Source organism: Pseudorca crassidens, chromosome 1 (genome assembly GCF_039906515.1).
Source record: "Pseudorca crassidens isolate mPseCra1 chromosome 1, mPseCra1.hap1, whole genome shotgun sequence".
Taxonomy (NCBI): Eukaryota; Metazoa; Chordata; class Mammalia; order Artiodactyla; family Delphinidae; genus Pseudorca; species Pseudorca crassidens.
Genome location: NC_090296.1, coordinates 92,342,957 through 92,358,686, shown reverse-complemented (window position 1 = coordinate 92,358,686; position 15,730 = coordinate 92,342,957). Strand labels below are relative to the sequence as shown.

General features: G+C 46.8%; 1 protein-coding gene across 2 annotated transcripts in view; it reads left to right on the top strand.

Annotated features, from left to right (window-relative positions):
• The first annotated feature begins 4,274 nt into the window (after positions 1-4,274).
• SHC4 (SHC adaptor protein 4) overlaps positions 4,275-15,730 on the top strand; it is a 130,862-nt gene continuing 119,406 nt past the window's right edge. For both annotated transcript variants that reach the window (XM_067746337.1, XM_067746330.1), the window contains exon 1: positions 4,275-5,114. In XM_067746337.1, coding sequence (XP_067602438.1) covers positions 4,530-5,114 — 585 coding nt within the window. In that variant the 5' untranslated portion in view covers positions 4,275-4,529. The remainder of the gene's footprint in view (positions 5,115-15,730) is intronic.

The window sequence follows — 15,730 nt, the reverse complement described above, 5'->3', positions numbered from 1 at the left end:
ACCTGCCAATGCAGGGCACGTGGGAAGATCCTGCCAATGCAGGGCACATGGGCACATGGGAAGATCCCACATGCCACGGAGCAACTAAGCCCGTGCACCACAACAACTGAGCCCTCATGCTGCAACTACTGAAGCCTGCATGCCTAGAGCCTGTGCTCCACAACAAGAGAAGCCACCACAATGAGAAGCCATTGCAATGAGAAGCCCGCGCACTGCAACAAAGAGTAGCCCCCACTTGCTGCAACTAGAGAAAGCCCGTGCGCAGTAATGAAGACCCAAGGCAGCCAAAAATAAATTTTTTAAAAAAAGGGTATTTGGTCTCTGCCAAGAGCTTTTTATGAATATTGTCTTGTGGAAAATTTTTCCTGAAACAGAGCCTCAGCAGTGTTTTCACTCCTCACTGATAGGCTGTTGGACTCATCCTCAGTGGAAATTCTTCAGGAGTAGGTATTGCCCAATGACTGTTCTTCAGGCGTGGGTCTGCTTTGTGATGGACATGGTATCAGTGGCTGGAGTAGGAGTCCTAGCCTCTGGTGCCACCTGCTCCGCTTTGTTCCAAAGTAGCAATTGGTCCACCATGTCCCAGAGTTATTTTCGTCTTGTTCTATCTCCACCCCCCTATACTCTCTAGCACACCCTTCCTCCACCCCAAATCCCTCACTGGGTTCTCTTCCAAAGCTGGGCAGGCATCTTTGCCCAGGTCCCCTTCTCCTCCACTCCTTTAAGAAATCCTAGCAGGACCTGGCTAATTCTATCACGGCCCAGCCTGACCCAGCACTTTCTTGAAACTGCCTGTTCCACCCAAGTAGCCCAGCCAGGGCAGGCTGTCCCTTAAACTGACACTTTGATTCACAACAGGCTCCCTTGGAGGGGGGCAGTGTGTCTCAAAGCGGAGGAGGCATACACAGTGGTCTAAGCAGAACCCTGCTTTCCAAGGGCAGTGACGAGAGGGGTTAATGTACTCTGATGGTTTAATGACAATAATGGTTTTTCTTATGTATTATTCATATTTTTATTCCTAACAGTCCTGTGAGGTATTTCAGGCAAATTTTATAGGTATGATCTCCAAAGAGGAGAGGGGAGCAAAAGCTGACATTTAGTGAGCACCAAGTATGAGTAGTTAGGTTCTTGCGCACACTGGCTGTCACCCTTCCCAGCACGGAAGGGTACGTGCCTGAAGTGAGCCAGCACTCAGTTCTACACGAGACCCACCGTGGGGCTCGCACAAGCCAGGAAGCTGGAGTGGCTTACTATAAACTCGGAGCCTTGACTGTGTCTCCTGTAGTGTGGAGATGGCAGGCCTGGGATCTAGACTTGAGCTCTCTGGTATCCTGGGTGGCAGCAGAGGACAGTGGCTACCAGCACAGGCTCTGCAGCACGGGCTCTGCAGCCAGGCGGAGCTGCTGGAGGGCTCCTGGCCTCATGTTCAACAGCCAGGGGACCTTGCCCAAGTCACTGACCTTGCTCTGAGCCCGTATTCCACATCAGTAAGGCGGTGATGAAAATTGTGCCGGCCCCCGACATCTGTTATAATGATTGAATGTGAGTGCAGGTAAACTGTCTTTTGTTCCATCATTAGTAGCTCTTGTTAATAGTATTTTCATCATTACTAACTGAAGAGGACGTTCTGACATCCTGGGAGAAAGGAAGCCATCGGCCTTGCCCACCCACCCACCCACCTGGAATGGAGATCTTACTCAGTTAACGAGCCTGCCCTGGGGCTGTTGGGGTAGTTTTTCAGCTTCCGTCTTTGGGCTGAGAGCTGCCCAGCCGGCGTGGCTGGGCCTCTGAGGCTGTTCCCCACTCCCCAGTTGCAGATCTGGTTTCTCTCACCCTCATAAAAGGCCCCGGCAGAGATGCCTACCAGAGCCAAGATCTCCAGGGTCCCTAGGGACAGAGAAGCAGCCCATGGTGGCCATGGCTGCTTTCTTATCTTCCCTGGTCCCACTTGGTTTCCCTCCCTCTCCTCCCCAGCCCTTCTAGGATTCATTCCTCCTGAGGGATGGGGGCTGGTCTGAGCCCCTGGAGTGTGGCCGGCACAGTGCCTGCCTGGGTGAGCAGGCCCCCTGGGCACCCCGTCCTCCAGGCATGAAGACCTCAGCCAGGACTCACACAAGCCAGGCGGGCTCCTGTTTATCCTTCCTTCTCCAGGCCCACACGAGTGTTAGGAAATTGTTTCTCTGAACAGTGTTGGCTTTCTCAGCTTCTCCTACTTTGTGCTAATTTTTCTTTTTAGCTGCCTTGGATGGTGTAGGCTCTACTCTGTAGGGGGTAAGAGTGCCAGCTTCAGGGGCAGGCAGCCCGAGTTCCAATGGCCTTTCTTTACACTGCCAGCCATGTGCTTGGTGAGGCATGCCCCATGTGTGGGGCACGGTGCCAAGTGCCTTACAGGGATTAGGATTAGCTCATGAGCCCTTATAACATCTCCATTAGATGATGGCTGCTCCTAACAGGTGAGGGCGTTCAGGCACAGAGAGGTAAACCATCTTTCTCAAGGCAGCATAGCATGGGGTCTGTGACACCAAGGAAGGGACCCTTGTGAGAGAAGGAGAGAGGTGGGGAGGAAAGAAAATGAGGAAGGTTACTTCACAGTCCTGCCCAGAGCCTGTCTCCTCAGCCCCAGGGATGTGGAGTCCAGCTGGCTTAGCCACTCTTCAGTTTTGCCAGGAGGAGGTGTGAGGGCAGAGAGGGAAGGTCAGTGAGCATTGACGGGAAGATTTATGAAGATGCACAAAAGGCCTTCCCAGGGAAAAACCATCCTAACAGTGTTGGGAGGTGGGATGTGAAAAGGTGCAGAATTTCTGTGGGGAGGAGAAAGCCAGCAAGGATGCCTTTTCAGCTGCTTACAAGGAACCGTTTAATTCAGAACCTGTGTTTGGATCTCAAGGGAACTCAGGCCACCAAAGTCATAAAAACACATGAGCCTAATGCAGCCTTGTGGGCAATAAGACAGTGAAGGTGGCATCCCTGATTCCCGTGGCTGCCGGTTTGTTTTGAGTTTTGGATTAATGTTCAGCTTCAGATGCAAGAGCCTTGGCCCACCAAGAAATGTAACCTTCAGCCGAGATTTTCTTGTCTCTTCTGATATGTGATTTCACATCCTCTCAGTGCTTCAGCAGTTTCCTCTTCTCCATTCCTAAAAGAACCTGCATTTCCCTTTCTCAGCTCCCTTCCTGGCTTCCTGTGTGCTAAGCCTCTTGCAGTTGTCATCATGTCTTCAGAATGCATTTGATAGGTACAGGAAGTTGCACCAGACGGGAGATGGAACCAGCAATCAATAAAAAAAGAACTATATTTCTAAGAAAAATGCATCATGTCTTCCCCCAGGAGTTGTGTACCATATGTCCTAATATCCGTGGAACAATGGGTCTAATTTTTAGCTCTTCTGCTTGGCTTTCCCGGTCATCTCAACAAAAAAGAAAATGGACCTTTTAACCCGCTGCCCAGCTTGCAGATGACTTACACTAAAGATTGCCTTTCCCTTTAACCCTTTCCTCAGATATCACAAAATAAAATCTCCCCTTTCTCTCCCTCCAGCTTTATTTCTCCTGGCTACTAGTTTAGTATATTTATGGTGCATGAGTCATCAAGCTGCCGCCTGATTGGATAAAAACCAAGCACCCCTGAGACCATCAGTCAATTACAGCTATTCTCAGCTTCATTCACTGATTTATTAGCTTGCACACACAGAGAGAAATTCATTCAGCAAAGTTCATTCATAAAAATTTCAACACTCTGCGTATCATCCTGCACATCTCAGCCTTCTGTTGCAGATAGGCTCCTGAAAGAAGCTCTGAGGGGAGTCGGGGAGGGAGGGAAGCTCGGAGCCAGGGTGGGCAGGCTGGGAGGGGATCTGAAGAACACGGAGGGATCACAAGTCCCTGAAATAATGCGGAGCAGCGCCTGTCACTAGCACTCCTGGCTTGTGGCCCAGAAGGGATGCATGACAAGATCTTCCAAGAGAGGGCAGCCATCAGAAGAAACGAACCCAGGCACAAGGGCCTTTGGCCCACATATACATTTTCTTTGCTCCTTTTTTAAAAAATGAGCAATCACTGGAACAAGTAAAGGGTTAATGAGCCAGACATTGCCCCGCCCTGTGGGAACCGGAGGGAGCAGGTTTGAAAGTTCCTGTGTGCAGAAGGGGAGGCTGGGGGGTAGGGGGCGTTAAATATTTCTGCAAAGCTCCCGCGCCGCCAGCGATGCGGCGGGACCGGCTGGCCGGGCGCGCGGCCCCGTTCCGTGCCTAAGAGTTGGCCGTGAGCGGTTGCCGGCGCCGACGCGAGAACACCGGGTGCCGCCGCTGGGCCAGGGAGGGACTAAAATCAGCTGGGAAGGCGTTTTCCCCTGGGCTGTTACCCTCGAGGACCCGGAGCCGAAGCGGGCGAGGGCGAGGGCGAGAACGGAGTTGGAGAGGTGGCAGCCGCCAAGTTGCACGGGGCGTTGAGGCATTTGCTTTCCGCACTGTTTATCCAGCAGACGACGAGGCGATTTATGCAACAGTATCCTGTTTCAGCACTGCCAAGGCTATGCGAGAACGCGGTCCGGACAGCCTGGCAGGACTCGTGCTGTATGTAGGACTCTTCAGGCACCCCGGGATGCTGCACAGGGCCAAGTATAGCCGCTTTCGGAACGAGTCCATCACGTCCTTGGACGAAGGCAGCCCCGGAGGCTCGGGGGGGAACAAGGGCTCGCCACAGCCTCCCTACCCCGCCCTGGCACCTCACCTGCCGGCTGAAGATGCCACCTTGGCGTCCCAGGAGAGCCCCACCCCACTGTGCACCTTGATCCCTCGCATGGCCAGCGTAAAGCTGGCCAACCCAGCCACCTTGCTGAGTCTGAAAAACTTTTGCTTGGGTACCAAAGAGGTACCTCGACTCAAGCTCCAGGAAAGCCAAGACCCGGCTCCCAGCAGCCCGGCTTCCCCTGAAACCAGTCTGAATAGGGCCATGCCAGCACCTCCGCCTCAGCGGGATGCCCTGGGGCACAGGGCGACCTCTTTAACTCCTGATGCCTGCCCCCTTCCCGGCCCTGGGGAGCCAACCCCCGGGAGCAGGCAGGGCAAGCACTTTCTGCAGCACCTGTTGGGGATGGGCATGAACTACTATGTGAGGGTAAGTCCATTTTCCTGTCGGCACCCCTTCTACAAAGGGCACCTTCTCTGCTTTCTGAAAGGGGCTGCACATCACCTGGCCGGGTTCTAGGTTTGGATAAGACATCGTGTAGCTGGAGGGAGGGGAGGAGGGAGGCTGAGCTTACAGGTTTCCTTACAGATATCTGGCTTGTATTGGAGTCACACAACTTTTGGCTCAGGGGCATGAACTGGTGCTAACTCAGGTAGTTGCCAGGTGTAGGGGCAACTTCTCATAGAGACAGCTGAGATGTCCCCACTGGACTGATCATTCTGGCCAAGAAGACTCAAGAATTTCAAATCTAATTAGTGATTTTGACCCCATAAATTTTACTGGCCACTGTGCTTCAGTAGAGATTTTTGTGCTAGAGGAATACATGGTGTGTAAGGGACTTGTATTATCTCTGAAAATCTAATTCAGCATTTAACAAACACTTCTCAGAACATGGCTGAGCTTCTAACCTTGTGCCAGGAACTAGTCTTAGGTCTTCAGTGCACATTTTTTGTCTTTATTGCTTACGCTGTGCCCACTGGTCCTTGCCCATGAGCTATGTGCAAAATCAAGGTCTTTACTGGCCTTGCATCTGCCCTTTTCCATTCCAGATCTGGGTAAACGAAGAATAGAAGATTTGGCCTCTGCCCTTCTAGAGCTCACATTTCAATCGGGGAGACCAACAAATGCATGTGAAATAATAAGAGGACAATATTTAGCAATAGATATCTGGTGTGAGAATGCTGAGGGAATTCAGAAAAAGGGAAAGGTTGTTGTGGTCTGGGATTCATTCATATGGGAAACCTTCAGGAGAAGGTGCATCTTGGAAGAGCTATCAGATTTTTATTGGCAGAAAGGGGGAGACTCCTGGCAGGGCAAGAATAGGAGCAAAGTCCAAATGGCAGGTATCACTGTGGTGGCGGCAGGGGAGCATCACACTGGGCTTAACTGGAGAAAAGAGGGGATGCTGGAGGGTAGTGGGTGATAGAGAGTATGGCTGGCACATAGTTGATGCTCAAACAAATTTGAGTCAAATAAAGACATACAGATCTCGGGTAGCTTGGGAAAGAGGGAGCAGCTGCCCAAAGCTCTTAATGCTGTACAGGGAGTTTGTAAACACTCTGATTCATAAACAGAAACCATCATAGGTTTGTAGGCCAACTATAACGTGATGAAAGTGGTTTCAAAAAGATCAGTCTGTGCATTTATTTTAGATGGACTGAAGCAGGGAAAAATTAGAGATTTGGAGGCCGATAAGAAAGATACTCTGGGAGTTTAGGCACCAGGGGATGGGAACATGGATTAATGTGAAGGTGAGAGAAAGGAGACGAATGTAAGAGCCTCTGTGAGAAGCCTCAACAGTCTTGGGTGACTGAGCAGATCACTTCGAATCATAATACACATAACAGAATGGTGAACAATTATTAAGCAGTGGGTAGATTGCTGAGTGTGTTATTGCTATTTATAGAGGTTGTGGATGATTATTGATAAAGGAGTTGTGAGGAATGAAAAATAACTTCAAATGTAAGCCTCAGAATGGGATTGGAGATGTCAGTGATAGAAACAGAATGAGTTGGGAAGGGGGTCACACTAAGTTTGCTTTCGACATGTTATGTTTAAAGGGATGATATCTAAGTGGTACTAATTTGTAGGTAGCAATCGTATAAGACTAGCATTCAGGTGAGAAGTCTGATCTGAAAGTAGGCATTTAAGAGATAGCCCAATAACTGTATCACACACAGGCAGTTAAGATCTCAAAGAAGGCCAAATAATGAACACTGGAAGGGTTCCAGTGAGAGCAGGCTAGGGCAGCCTAGGTGAATTGATAACAAAAATCTCCAAGGAAGATACATTTATGGGACACTCAGCTCTTACCCTCCCTCACAGTGACACAGCTCAAAATGGAAATAGTTACATGTATCTACTAAAATTTCGTGGGCAATTCTCATTGGTCAAGCTTAAGCATCTGCCAGGCTCTAATGGAAAAATGTGACTCTCCAAACCCATACTTGGCACCTGCCTTCCCATCACCTAGACATCCTCTGCCGTCTGCCTTGCCTTTCCTTCCCTCTCGTACTTCCTTCCACCTCCCCACACCCACACACCTGTACAATTTTAAATGTGAAAGAATTGCTGTGTGATCTCCATTTTCCTTAGGGAGTGTCACCACTGGCATTTTAGATTTTTAACAAGGATTCTGACTGCCTTTTCCTGGCAATGATGACTGACCCCAGGAAAAGTGCTGACCCCATGATCCATGTGAATCATACTATGCTGCCAATAGACAGTGACGTGACACCAGTTAACACCCCTTTTAGGAAGTCAAAATACATGGAAAAGCCTACTGTATTAATTTTTATAAAACCCTACTTTGAAAGATGGAAGGAACTCAGAAGTTATCAAGTTCAATGCCTCTATGGGGAAACTGAAGTCCAGATAAGTGAATTTTTTTTTTTTTTTTTTTTTTTTTTGCGGTACGCGGGCCTCTCACTGTTGTGGCCTCTCCCGTTGCGGAGCACAGGCTCCGGACGCGCAGGCTCAGCGGCCATGGCTCACGGGCCTAGCCGCTCCGCGGCATGTGGGATCTTCCCAGACCGGGGCACGAACCCGTGTCCGCTGCATCGGCAGGTAGACTCTCAACCACTGCACCACCAGGGAAGCCCGAGAAAAGTGAAATTTTTTAAGGCCACACAGGTGAGTCAAAAAGAGAGTTAGCACTAGAACCCAATTGCCCTGTGTGCCAGTCTTTGCTCTTTTCACCACAGTTTTTCATCCTGGTTGAGATCCTTCTCAGAATTCTTTTAGGTGTGATGTGAACCAATTTTAAAAGACAAAATGCCAACCTGTTAATTTACAGTGAAAAATATTGTGCCAAGTAAACCAAAATTGTGATCCCATCTGTAGGAAAATGCACACAGAAAGATTTAAATCAAAGGTTTCTTGGTGATGATGGAATCAGAGCAGAGAAGCAAGAGAGACATTCTTTTTAAAAAAATTTATTTTATAAAGGTAACACTTGTTTATAACATTATATGTTTCATGTGTACAACATTATATTTCTACTTCTGTATACACTACAGGGTGCTCACCACCAAAAGTTTAGTTTCCATCCATCACCGTACAGTTGACTCCTTTACCCATTTCGCCGCCTGCCCCTCCCCCTCTGATACCTATACTCTGTTCTCTGTATCTACATGTTTTGCTTTGTTTATTTTTGTTTGTTTGTTTTTTTATATACCACATATGAATGAAATCATGTGGTATTTGCCTTCTCTTATTATTTCACTTAGCATAATACTCTTAAGGTCCATCCACATTGTTGCAAATGGCAAGATTTCATTCTTTTTTATGGCTAATATTCCAGTGTGTGTGTCTGTGTGTGTATATGTGTGTGTGTGTGTATATATATATATATATATATATATATATATATATATATATATGCCACATCTTCTTTATCCACTCCTCCATTGATGGGCACTGAGGTTGCTTCCATACCTTGGCTAATATAAACAATGCTGTGATGAACATCGTGGTGCATATATCTTTTTGAGTTAGTGTTTTGAATTCGTTGGATAAATACCAGAAGTGACGTTTCTAGATGTATAGTAGTTCTATTTTTAAATTTTTTAGGAACCTCCATACTGTTCTCCATAGTGGCTGTATCAATTTACATTCCCACCAACACTGTTTGGGGGTTCCCTTTTCTCCACACCCTCTCCAGCATTTATTGTTTGTAGATTTTTTGATGACGGCCCTTCTGACTGGTATGAGGTGATAGAGATATTCTTGATGGCTAGTGGACATAGGGGCAACTCTTTTAGGCAAAAGGCAGCCACATATTCTACTCTCTTATCCACATCATGTGACTGCTCCTCTCTTTGCCCAAATTTATTTTATTCATTCTCTCATCTATTGAGAAAATATGTACTGTGAATCAATTATGTGACAGGAACTGTTCCCGGCCTTGGGCATACATCAGTGAATTAAGAGACGAGGTCTGAGCCCTCATGGAACTTACATTCCAGTGAGGGAAGTTGAGCCATGATTGAATAAACAAGCAAATATAACATGTCACATGTAATAAGTGCTAGGGAGCAATAAAGCAGGGGAAGTAAGCAAGGCAGTTATTGGGTAGAGATGGAGGATACTGTATTTTTCTGGGTAAAAATGGCACAGTTAGAGCTACTTTTAAGTTTGTCTTGCATCTTTTATCTTCACATTAGGGACTTAATTTGCCATCTACTCTAAGTTAGAGTTGACTTTGGATTAAGTATCCTTTTAAAAAGGACTCTTCTTTTGGTCTGATGACGTAGAATCAATTTTACAGCTGAGAATACTTGATGAATCCTGAGCACCTATTTTTGAGTAACTTTCTTTTAAGCTCAGAACTTGAACCCCCTGAAGGTCTCTCTAGGAAGGTGAGCTAGCAAACCATTCTTTGAGAGATATCAAGTTAGAAATGGACAGCCAGACTGGGTCTGGGCAAAGTAGTGAGGTGGGTGAAATCTGTTAAATGTGGCATTTGTTCCCACCATAAGATTAAGTTTCATTTCTTTATGAGGTCTTCCCAAGTCCCTTCATCTAGCAACAAACATTCATGTGGAGGTCTCCCAGGTGCCCAACGTGGTCTGTGCATGGTGAGCGTGGAAAATATACAACGTGACCAGTGCTCGCGTGTCTAAAATGAGAGGACTGGTCCGTATGGCCTTTAAGGTGCCCCCATCACCAGCATTTTTCTTCTTCTTCCAGTTTTATTGAGATATAATTGACATATAGCACTGTATAAGTTTAAGGTGTACAGTATCGTGATCTGACTTACATACATCATGAAATGATCACCACAGTAAGTTTAGTGAACATCCATCACCTCACATAGATACAAAAGAAAAAGAAAGAAATACTTTCTCCTTGTGATGAGAAGTCGTAGGATTTACTCTCTTAACCACTTTCATACCTAATGTACCATCACCAGCATTTAAAGGCGCACTAAGGCTCCTTTCTCCACATGGGAGGTATTTAAATGTTCGTTTCCTTTCCCACTCCCAGTCCATAGATTGCCTACAAATTAATTCAAAGACTAAGTAAAGTAGAGGCAAAGAAACTAACCTGGATAGAACTACCACAGGTAAGCACAGTATTTCTCACAATAACCCTCTGAGGAAGGCTGTTTTCTCCAGGTGAGGGCACAAAGACCCCAAGAGTTTGTCGTCTACCCTACACTTTACACCTTACGTAAGTAGCAGACTGAGAATTCAAAGCCAGGTTTGTCTCACTCCAGTGCTTGTCTCCTGCCCACCGTCTCCCCTCACCTCTGAGCAAGTCAGGCAGTCCTGCAGGTTCGTAAATGGAGGAGCACAGATGAAGGACCACGCTGGGCAGGAGAACTTTATTATAGGACCAACCCATAGAATTTGTCCTCTTGCATTCATTTGCATGATTTCAGTCTCCTCACTTCAGCCTCACCCAGCCCAGCCGTCTCCCCAGACTGTATTAGTGTCCTAGGGCTGTTGTAACAAGTATCACAAACTGAGTGACTTATAACCAGAGGCATTTATTCTCTCTCAGTTCTGGAGGCTAGAAGTCTGAAATCGAGCTATCGGCAGGACATGAGCTCTCCGAAGGCTCTCAGAGAGGATCCTTCATTGCCTCTTCTAGCTTCTGGGGGCTGCTAGCAATCCTTGGCATTCCTTGGCTTCGACATGCCTGGCTGCAGTCTCCGCCGTCATCTTCACATGGCTTTCTCTCCTGTGTGTCCAAGGACACCAGTCATTCAATTAGGGCTCACACTACTCCATTATGACTTCATCTTAACTTGATTATATCTGCAAAGGCTCAACTTTCAAATAAGGCCACATTCATAGGTTCTGGGGGTTAAGACTTCACCTTATCTTTTCGAGCAACGCAATTCAACCCTTAACAGTCCCCAAGAACATTTACTGCAATGTGTTTGTCCACAGAGACTTTCTTGGGTATTGGGCTCATCAGCTTTGTGTGCAAATATGATCTTTTTTACTTCCTTTGTAAATCTCACGGTATAGTCTCACCATCCTGAAGCTGTAGACTAGTATTGTCTACTGTCTACAATAGATGTGGTCGACGGTACTACAATGTTCTGTCTGCCCCAAGTGTCTTTTCTGCAGGAGAGCACTGGTCTAGGAATTATGAGATCTGGGTTAAAGTAATGGCTCTGACACTAGCCAGCTGTGTGACCGGGGATGAGTCATTTCACCTTCTCATTTTCTCATATTTAAAACAAGAGTTTGAATAGAATGCTGCCTAAGATCCTGAGACCCCAGGTCTCCTTTCCCACTGGTCTGAAATCTCCTTCTATCAGGATCTCTTTTCTGAAGGAAATAACTTTTCACATCTTTGTCTTAGTAGAGAAGAGATGGAATGTCCTTAGCACCCTCTTACTAACACTGAGCTGGCTTCACCAGGAAAGCAGAAACATTGCACTGGCATGGGTGCAGGTGGTCAAAAGTTTACAGAGATGGTGAGATAGGCGTCACATGGAACAGTATCCAAGTGTGGGATTCCAGAGAGGAGCGGAGGGCGGACAGGTCCAGGGGGCAGGCCAGGGGGCATGATGGTGGCCGGCACTCTGGGGCCGTGGCCTAGCTCACGTGGTCTTGCTGGCCGGGTCGTGCTGGGGCTTGGTGTCCAATCTGAGGTCTATAGGAGCAGCAGGAGTTAACCCTTCTCTGTTGTCTCTGGACAAAAGTGATAAGAGAAAAAGGCCCTGCCACACACATAGACAGTCTGGTAACTCTAACCTTGAAAGAGGAAGATTCCTAACCCTGGAAAACCCTTGAAGAGACTGTCCCATGGTTTATGCAAAATAAAGGCAGACCTTGGTGGTGTGGATCAGGTGCTCACAGCTAAGGGAGGTGCTTTCTGCCTCCACTAATTTCCCCCTTTTCAAAGTTATTAGTGGTTAAAAGAGACGTAATATGGGTGGGAGGAAATAATTCCAGCTAAAACTGACAATTTGGCATGGAGGGTATTATATTTCCTTCCTGTTTCTTTCTTGAAGTAGATGAAGAGGTAGATTCTTCTAGAACTTAGGAAAATCCTGGTAGGTTTGACCTGTTGTTCCTGTTCTCTTTAAACTCTCACACATCCCTTGATCTGACCAGTCCTTGACCACCCCTGACCACTAGAGCATTAATTGGAATACAGAGTTTCAGAGATCACCAGGTCCAAAACCTTCATTTTGCAGTTGAGGAAAGAGGCTCAGAGATGTGAAGTGACTTGCCCCAAGCCACACAGCAGCTTACTGGTGGAGCCCAGACAAGAGCTCCCAGTTCTGTCTACAATAGTCTTTTTGTTTTCTATTGAAGTATAGTTGATTTATAATGTCGTGTTAGTTTCAGGTGTACAGCACAGTGATTCAGTTATACATACATATATGTGTGTGTGTGTGTGTGTGTGTGTGTGTATGTGTGTGTTTATAACTGATATATATATATATTCTTTTTCAAATTCTTTTCCCTTATAGGTTATTACAAAATATTGAATATAGTTCTCTGTGCTATACAGTAAGTCCTTGTTGGTTATCTCTTTTATATATTGCAGTGTGTATGTCCAACACTCTATTTTCTGCCCCTATCTTGCTTCACCTTCCCTCACTCCCCAGAGTAAATGTGCTATGTCAAACATGTCTACTTGATTGAAATGTTGAGCGTATGTGTTTTTTTAAACACAAGAATAAAAACTTTCTTCTAATAGGAAAACTGTTTTTAAAAAGCAGTGAGAAGGAAAAAGAGAGCAAGGAAGAGTGGCAAGGAGGCCAAAGTTCAGTGGCTTTGCCAGTTTTACCCTTTTGTTTATGGAGGTCCCTGTGGGTGGCAACGTGTCCACGTTGGACCAGGACTTGTACAACATGCATGGACTGGCCCCGTTTCATTCATCTTCCGAAACCCTTTGGGGTCATTTCCCTAATGCGGCTTTTCCTCTCACTTCCATTTTCATATTACTTTAAAGCCAATACCATGCCATCACATGGGTTGGATTGAACCAACCCTGTTTCCCAATGTGACAGTCCCATCATGAGGAGAGTGATCTAAATGATACACACAGCTCACAGGGCAAGGCCATTTCACAATTTCTTCCCCAGAGCAGGAGTATGAGGTAGCTGGGGTCTCTTACCCTCTCCTAAGAGATACAAGCTTTGGATCTCAGGGAGGTCTGGTCAGATTTGCAATGAAGTATTAAGATCATGGTGACCAAAAGATGCAGGCCTCAATGCTGCATGCAAATAGCTGCTACCTGAAAAGATTGCATCTGAAACAGGAGAGTTTTGTGAAGGGGTATTTGGAAAAGTCAAGAGGCCTCAAGGAGCTGGATTTTTGAAAACATTTGTTGGGAGCATCATATGAAAATGTATTGATAGCATAGCAATGATGATAAAGAAGTATAAATTTGCAACCATTAGCTCGGGCGTACAAGGGATGTCATTAAAAAATATATATATATATATATTTAAAATCACATGAAATCCAACACCAAGCCCTCTCTTGTTTGTTTGACAATACTGTCAATTTTGATCACTATTTGTCCCCCAATCTCAGGATCACGTAATGAATCAAAGGGCTTATTTTGCACCCTTAAATTGGGGAAAGGTCTCTGAGCTTCAGTTCATTGTTTATCGATGGTCCCCTAAAGGCAGGAGCACCCCTGCATCTAGACCTCCATTTGTCCACTAGGATCTTTACTCATTCTGGGAGCCCCTTCTGAGAATCCAGCCTCTCTAGCTGCACCTCCAGCCGTTCCCCTCCAGAGGCCTTGTACTTCCCTGGAGCCTGGCCAGGATGCAGGTTGGGGGTCTGTAACGCTTAGAAGGCCCACCAATATCTACCACCCATCACCTTCCCATTTATGCCCCTGAAGAACAGGGATGACAGATGGCTAAAGCAAGTTCATGGGAAACCCAGAAGCAACCAGCAACCAAAGGGATGTGATTGTGGGAGGACACAGCACAAGGGCAGGAAGGAGAGGGCAGACATTTAAGGCTAAGGAAGGATGGAATGAAGGCGAAGGAGCTGCTCGCATTTGTCAGGGTTAGACACTGCAGTTGTCAAATGAGGCCGAAGGCAGTTCTTGGGAGGAATTGGAAATCTTGTTGCCCGTGGGAGGTTCATGAGATTGAGAGAGGGAGGGAGAGAGGGAAAAGAATGCAGAGTACAGGCAGTGCCTACCCAGAAAAGAATCTGGAACACAGAGGTCATAAAGCAACATTTTAGCGATGTATTTTGTTTGGCCAAATTAGAAAAAAAAATTTTCTTTGGATTAGTGCCAACGTTTAAAAACGAAGACATTCCATATAAAACTCTGGATTTCTGGCTTGTTAGAAGAGCTGGCAGCACCAGGCTGACCACATGTCACGGATGACCAGAGCTGGGGGCTGAGCCACGGTCCCACCCAGTTTCACTCACTTACATCACCTGTCTGCCCCCCCCCCCCCCCCCCCCCCCCCCCGCCGCGAAGGTGGCTGAGTTTGCATACCCACCTGTAACGTTATCTTTCATTTTCCAATTCAGAATACCTGGGAGAGAAGCCGAGAATGGCTTCTTCGTGGGCAAAATAGCAGGGCTTCTTTCTTTTATGCAGGGCATGGGACAGAGTACTGGGAATGGGTGAGACCCAGGAGGCCGGGATCTGGCCTTCTCAACTCAGAGAGCCTCTTCCCATCCTAACGAAGTTGCAGGGTTTTCAAGAGCGGTGGAGCTCCAGGACTAGTACAGGCTGTCCCTGTTTTGTGAAGATGTGTCAGGCAAGGTTGGTTTGTATATCAGTTCTTTGTTACAATGAATTTTCCCAGAGAAATAATGTTAAAGGTTGATAAAGTTTTCTTATCTGGCTAGGGAGAGGATGAGATGAAGGTATATATGTACAAAGCTTAGCGCAGAGCTTGTCACGTGGTAAGTCCCAGGTGGAGGGAGGAGAATGCACTTTCAAAGGTCTAGGTGTGCCTCTGGGCAAAAGAAATTTGAAATAGACTAACTTTGGCGTTTTACCATGTCCCTTTGGCATCTTTTCTCCCGGCCAGCAGTGCCACCCCCATGGAACTTTCTTCCCTAAGCCTTTCCTACGGTGCTCACCAGGACAGGCCTGCCCTCTTCTCTAAAGTTGCCTAGTATTCCTTTACTAGTCAGCCTTCCTCTTCCCTCAGTGCAGCAGAGGGAAAAGCGTTTGCTTTTGGAAAATATTTATTACTTCATCGCATCTTCATTGTAGTATTTCCCAAAGTTTGCCAAGAGCCAACTATATCAGTCAAAAATACTTGCTAAAAGTGCAGATTCTCTGCCCCCCAGTCCCCATTCTGAACTTGCTGGATCAGAATCTGAGGCTGGGGCCCTGAGACCTGCATATTAAACAAGCTTCCTATGCACAAATGTTCTGATGCACAGAAAATTTGGGAACCTCTGCTGAGTCCAGTTAGTGCAGTGGTTCTCAGCCAGGGATGATTTTGCCACTCAGGGGACATTTGGCAACTCCTGGAGACATTTTTAGCTGTCATAACGGGGGAGGGGGAGGAGGCACTACTGGTCTTGAGACTAGAGGCCAGGGATGGGGGCTAAACACCCTACAGTGCACGGGAGATC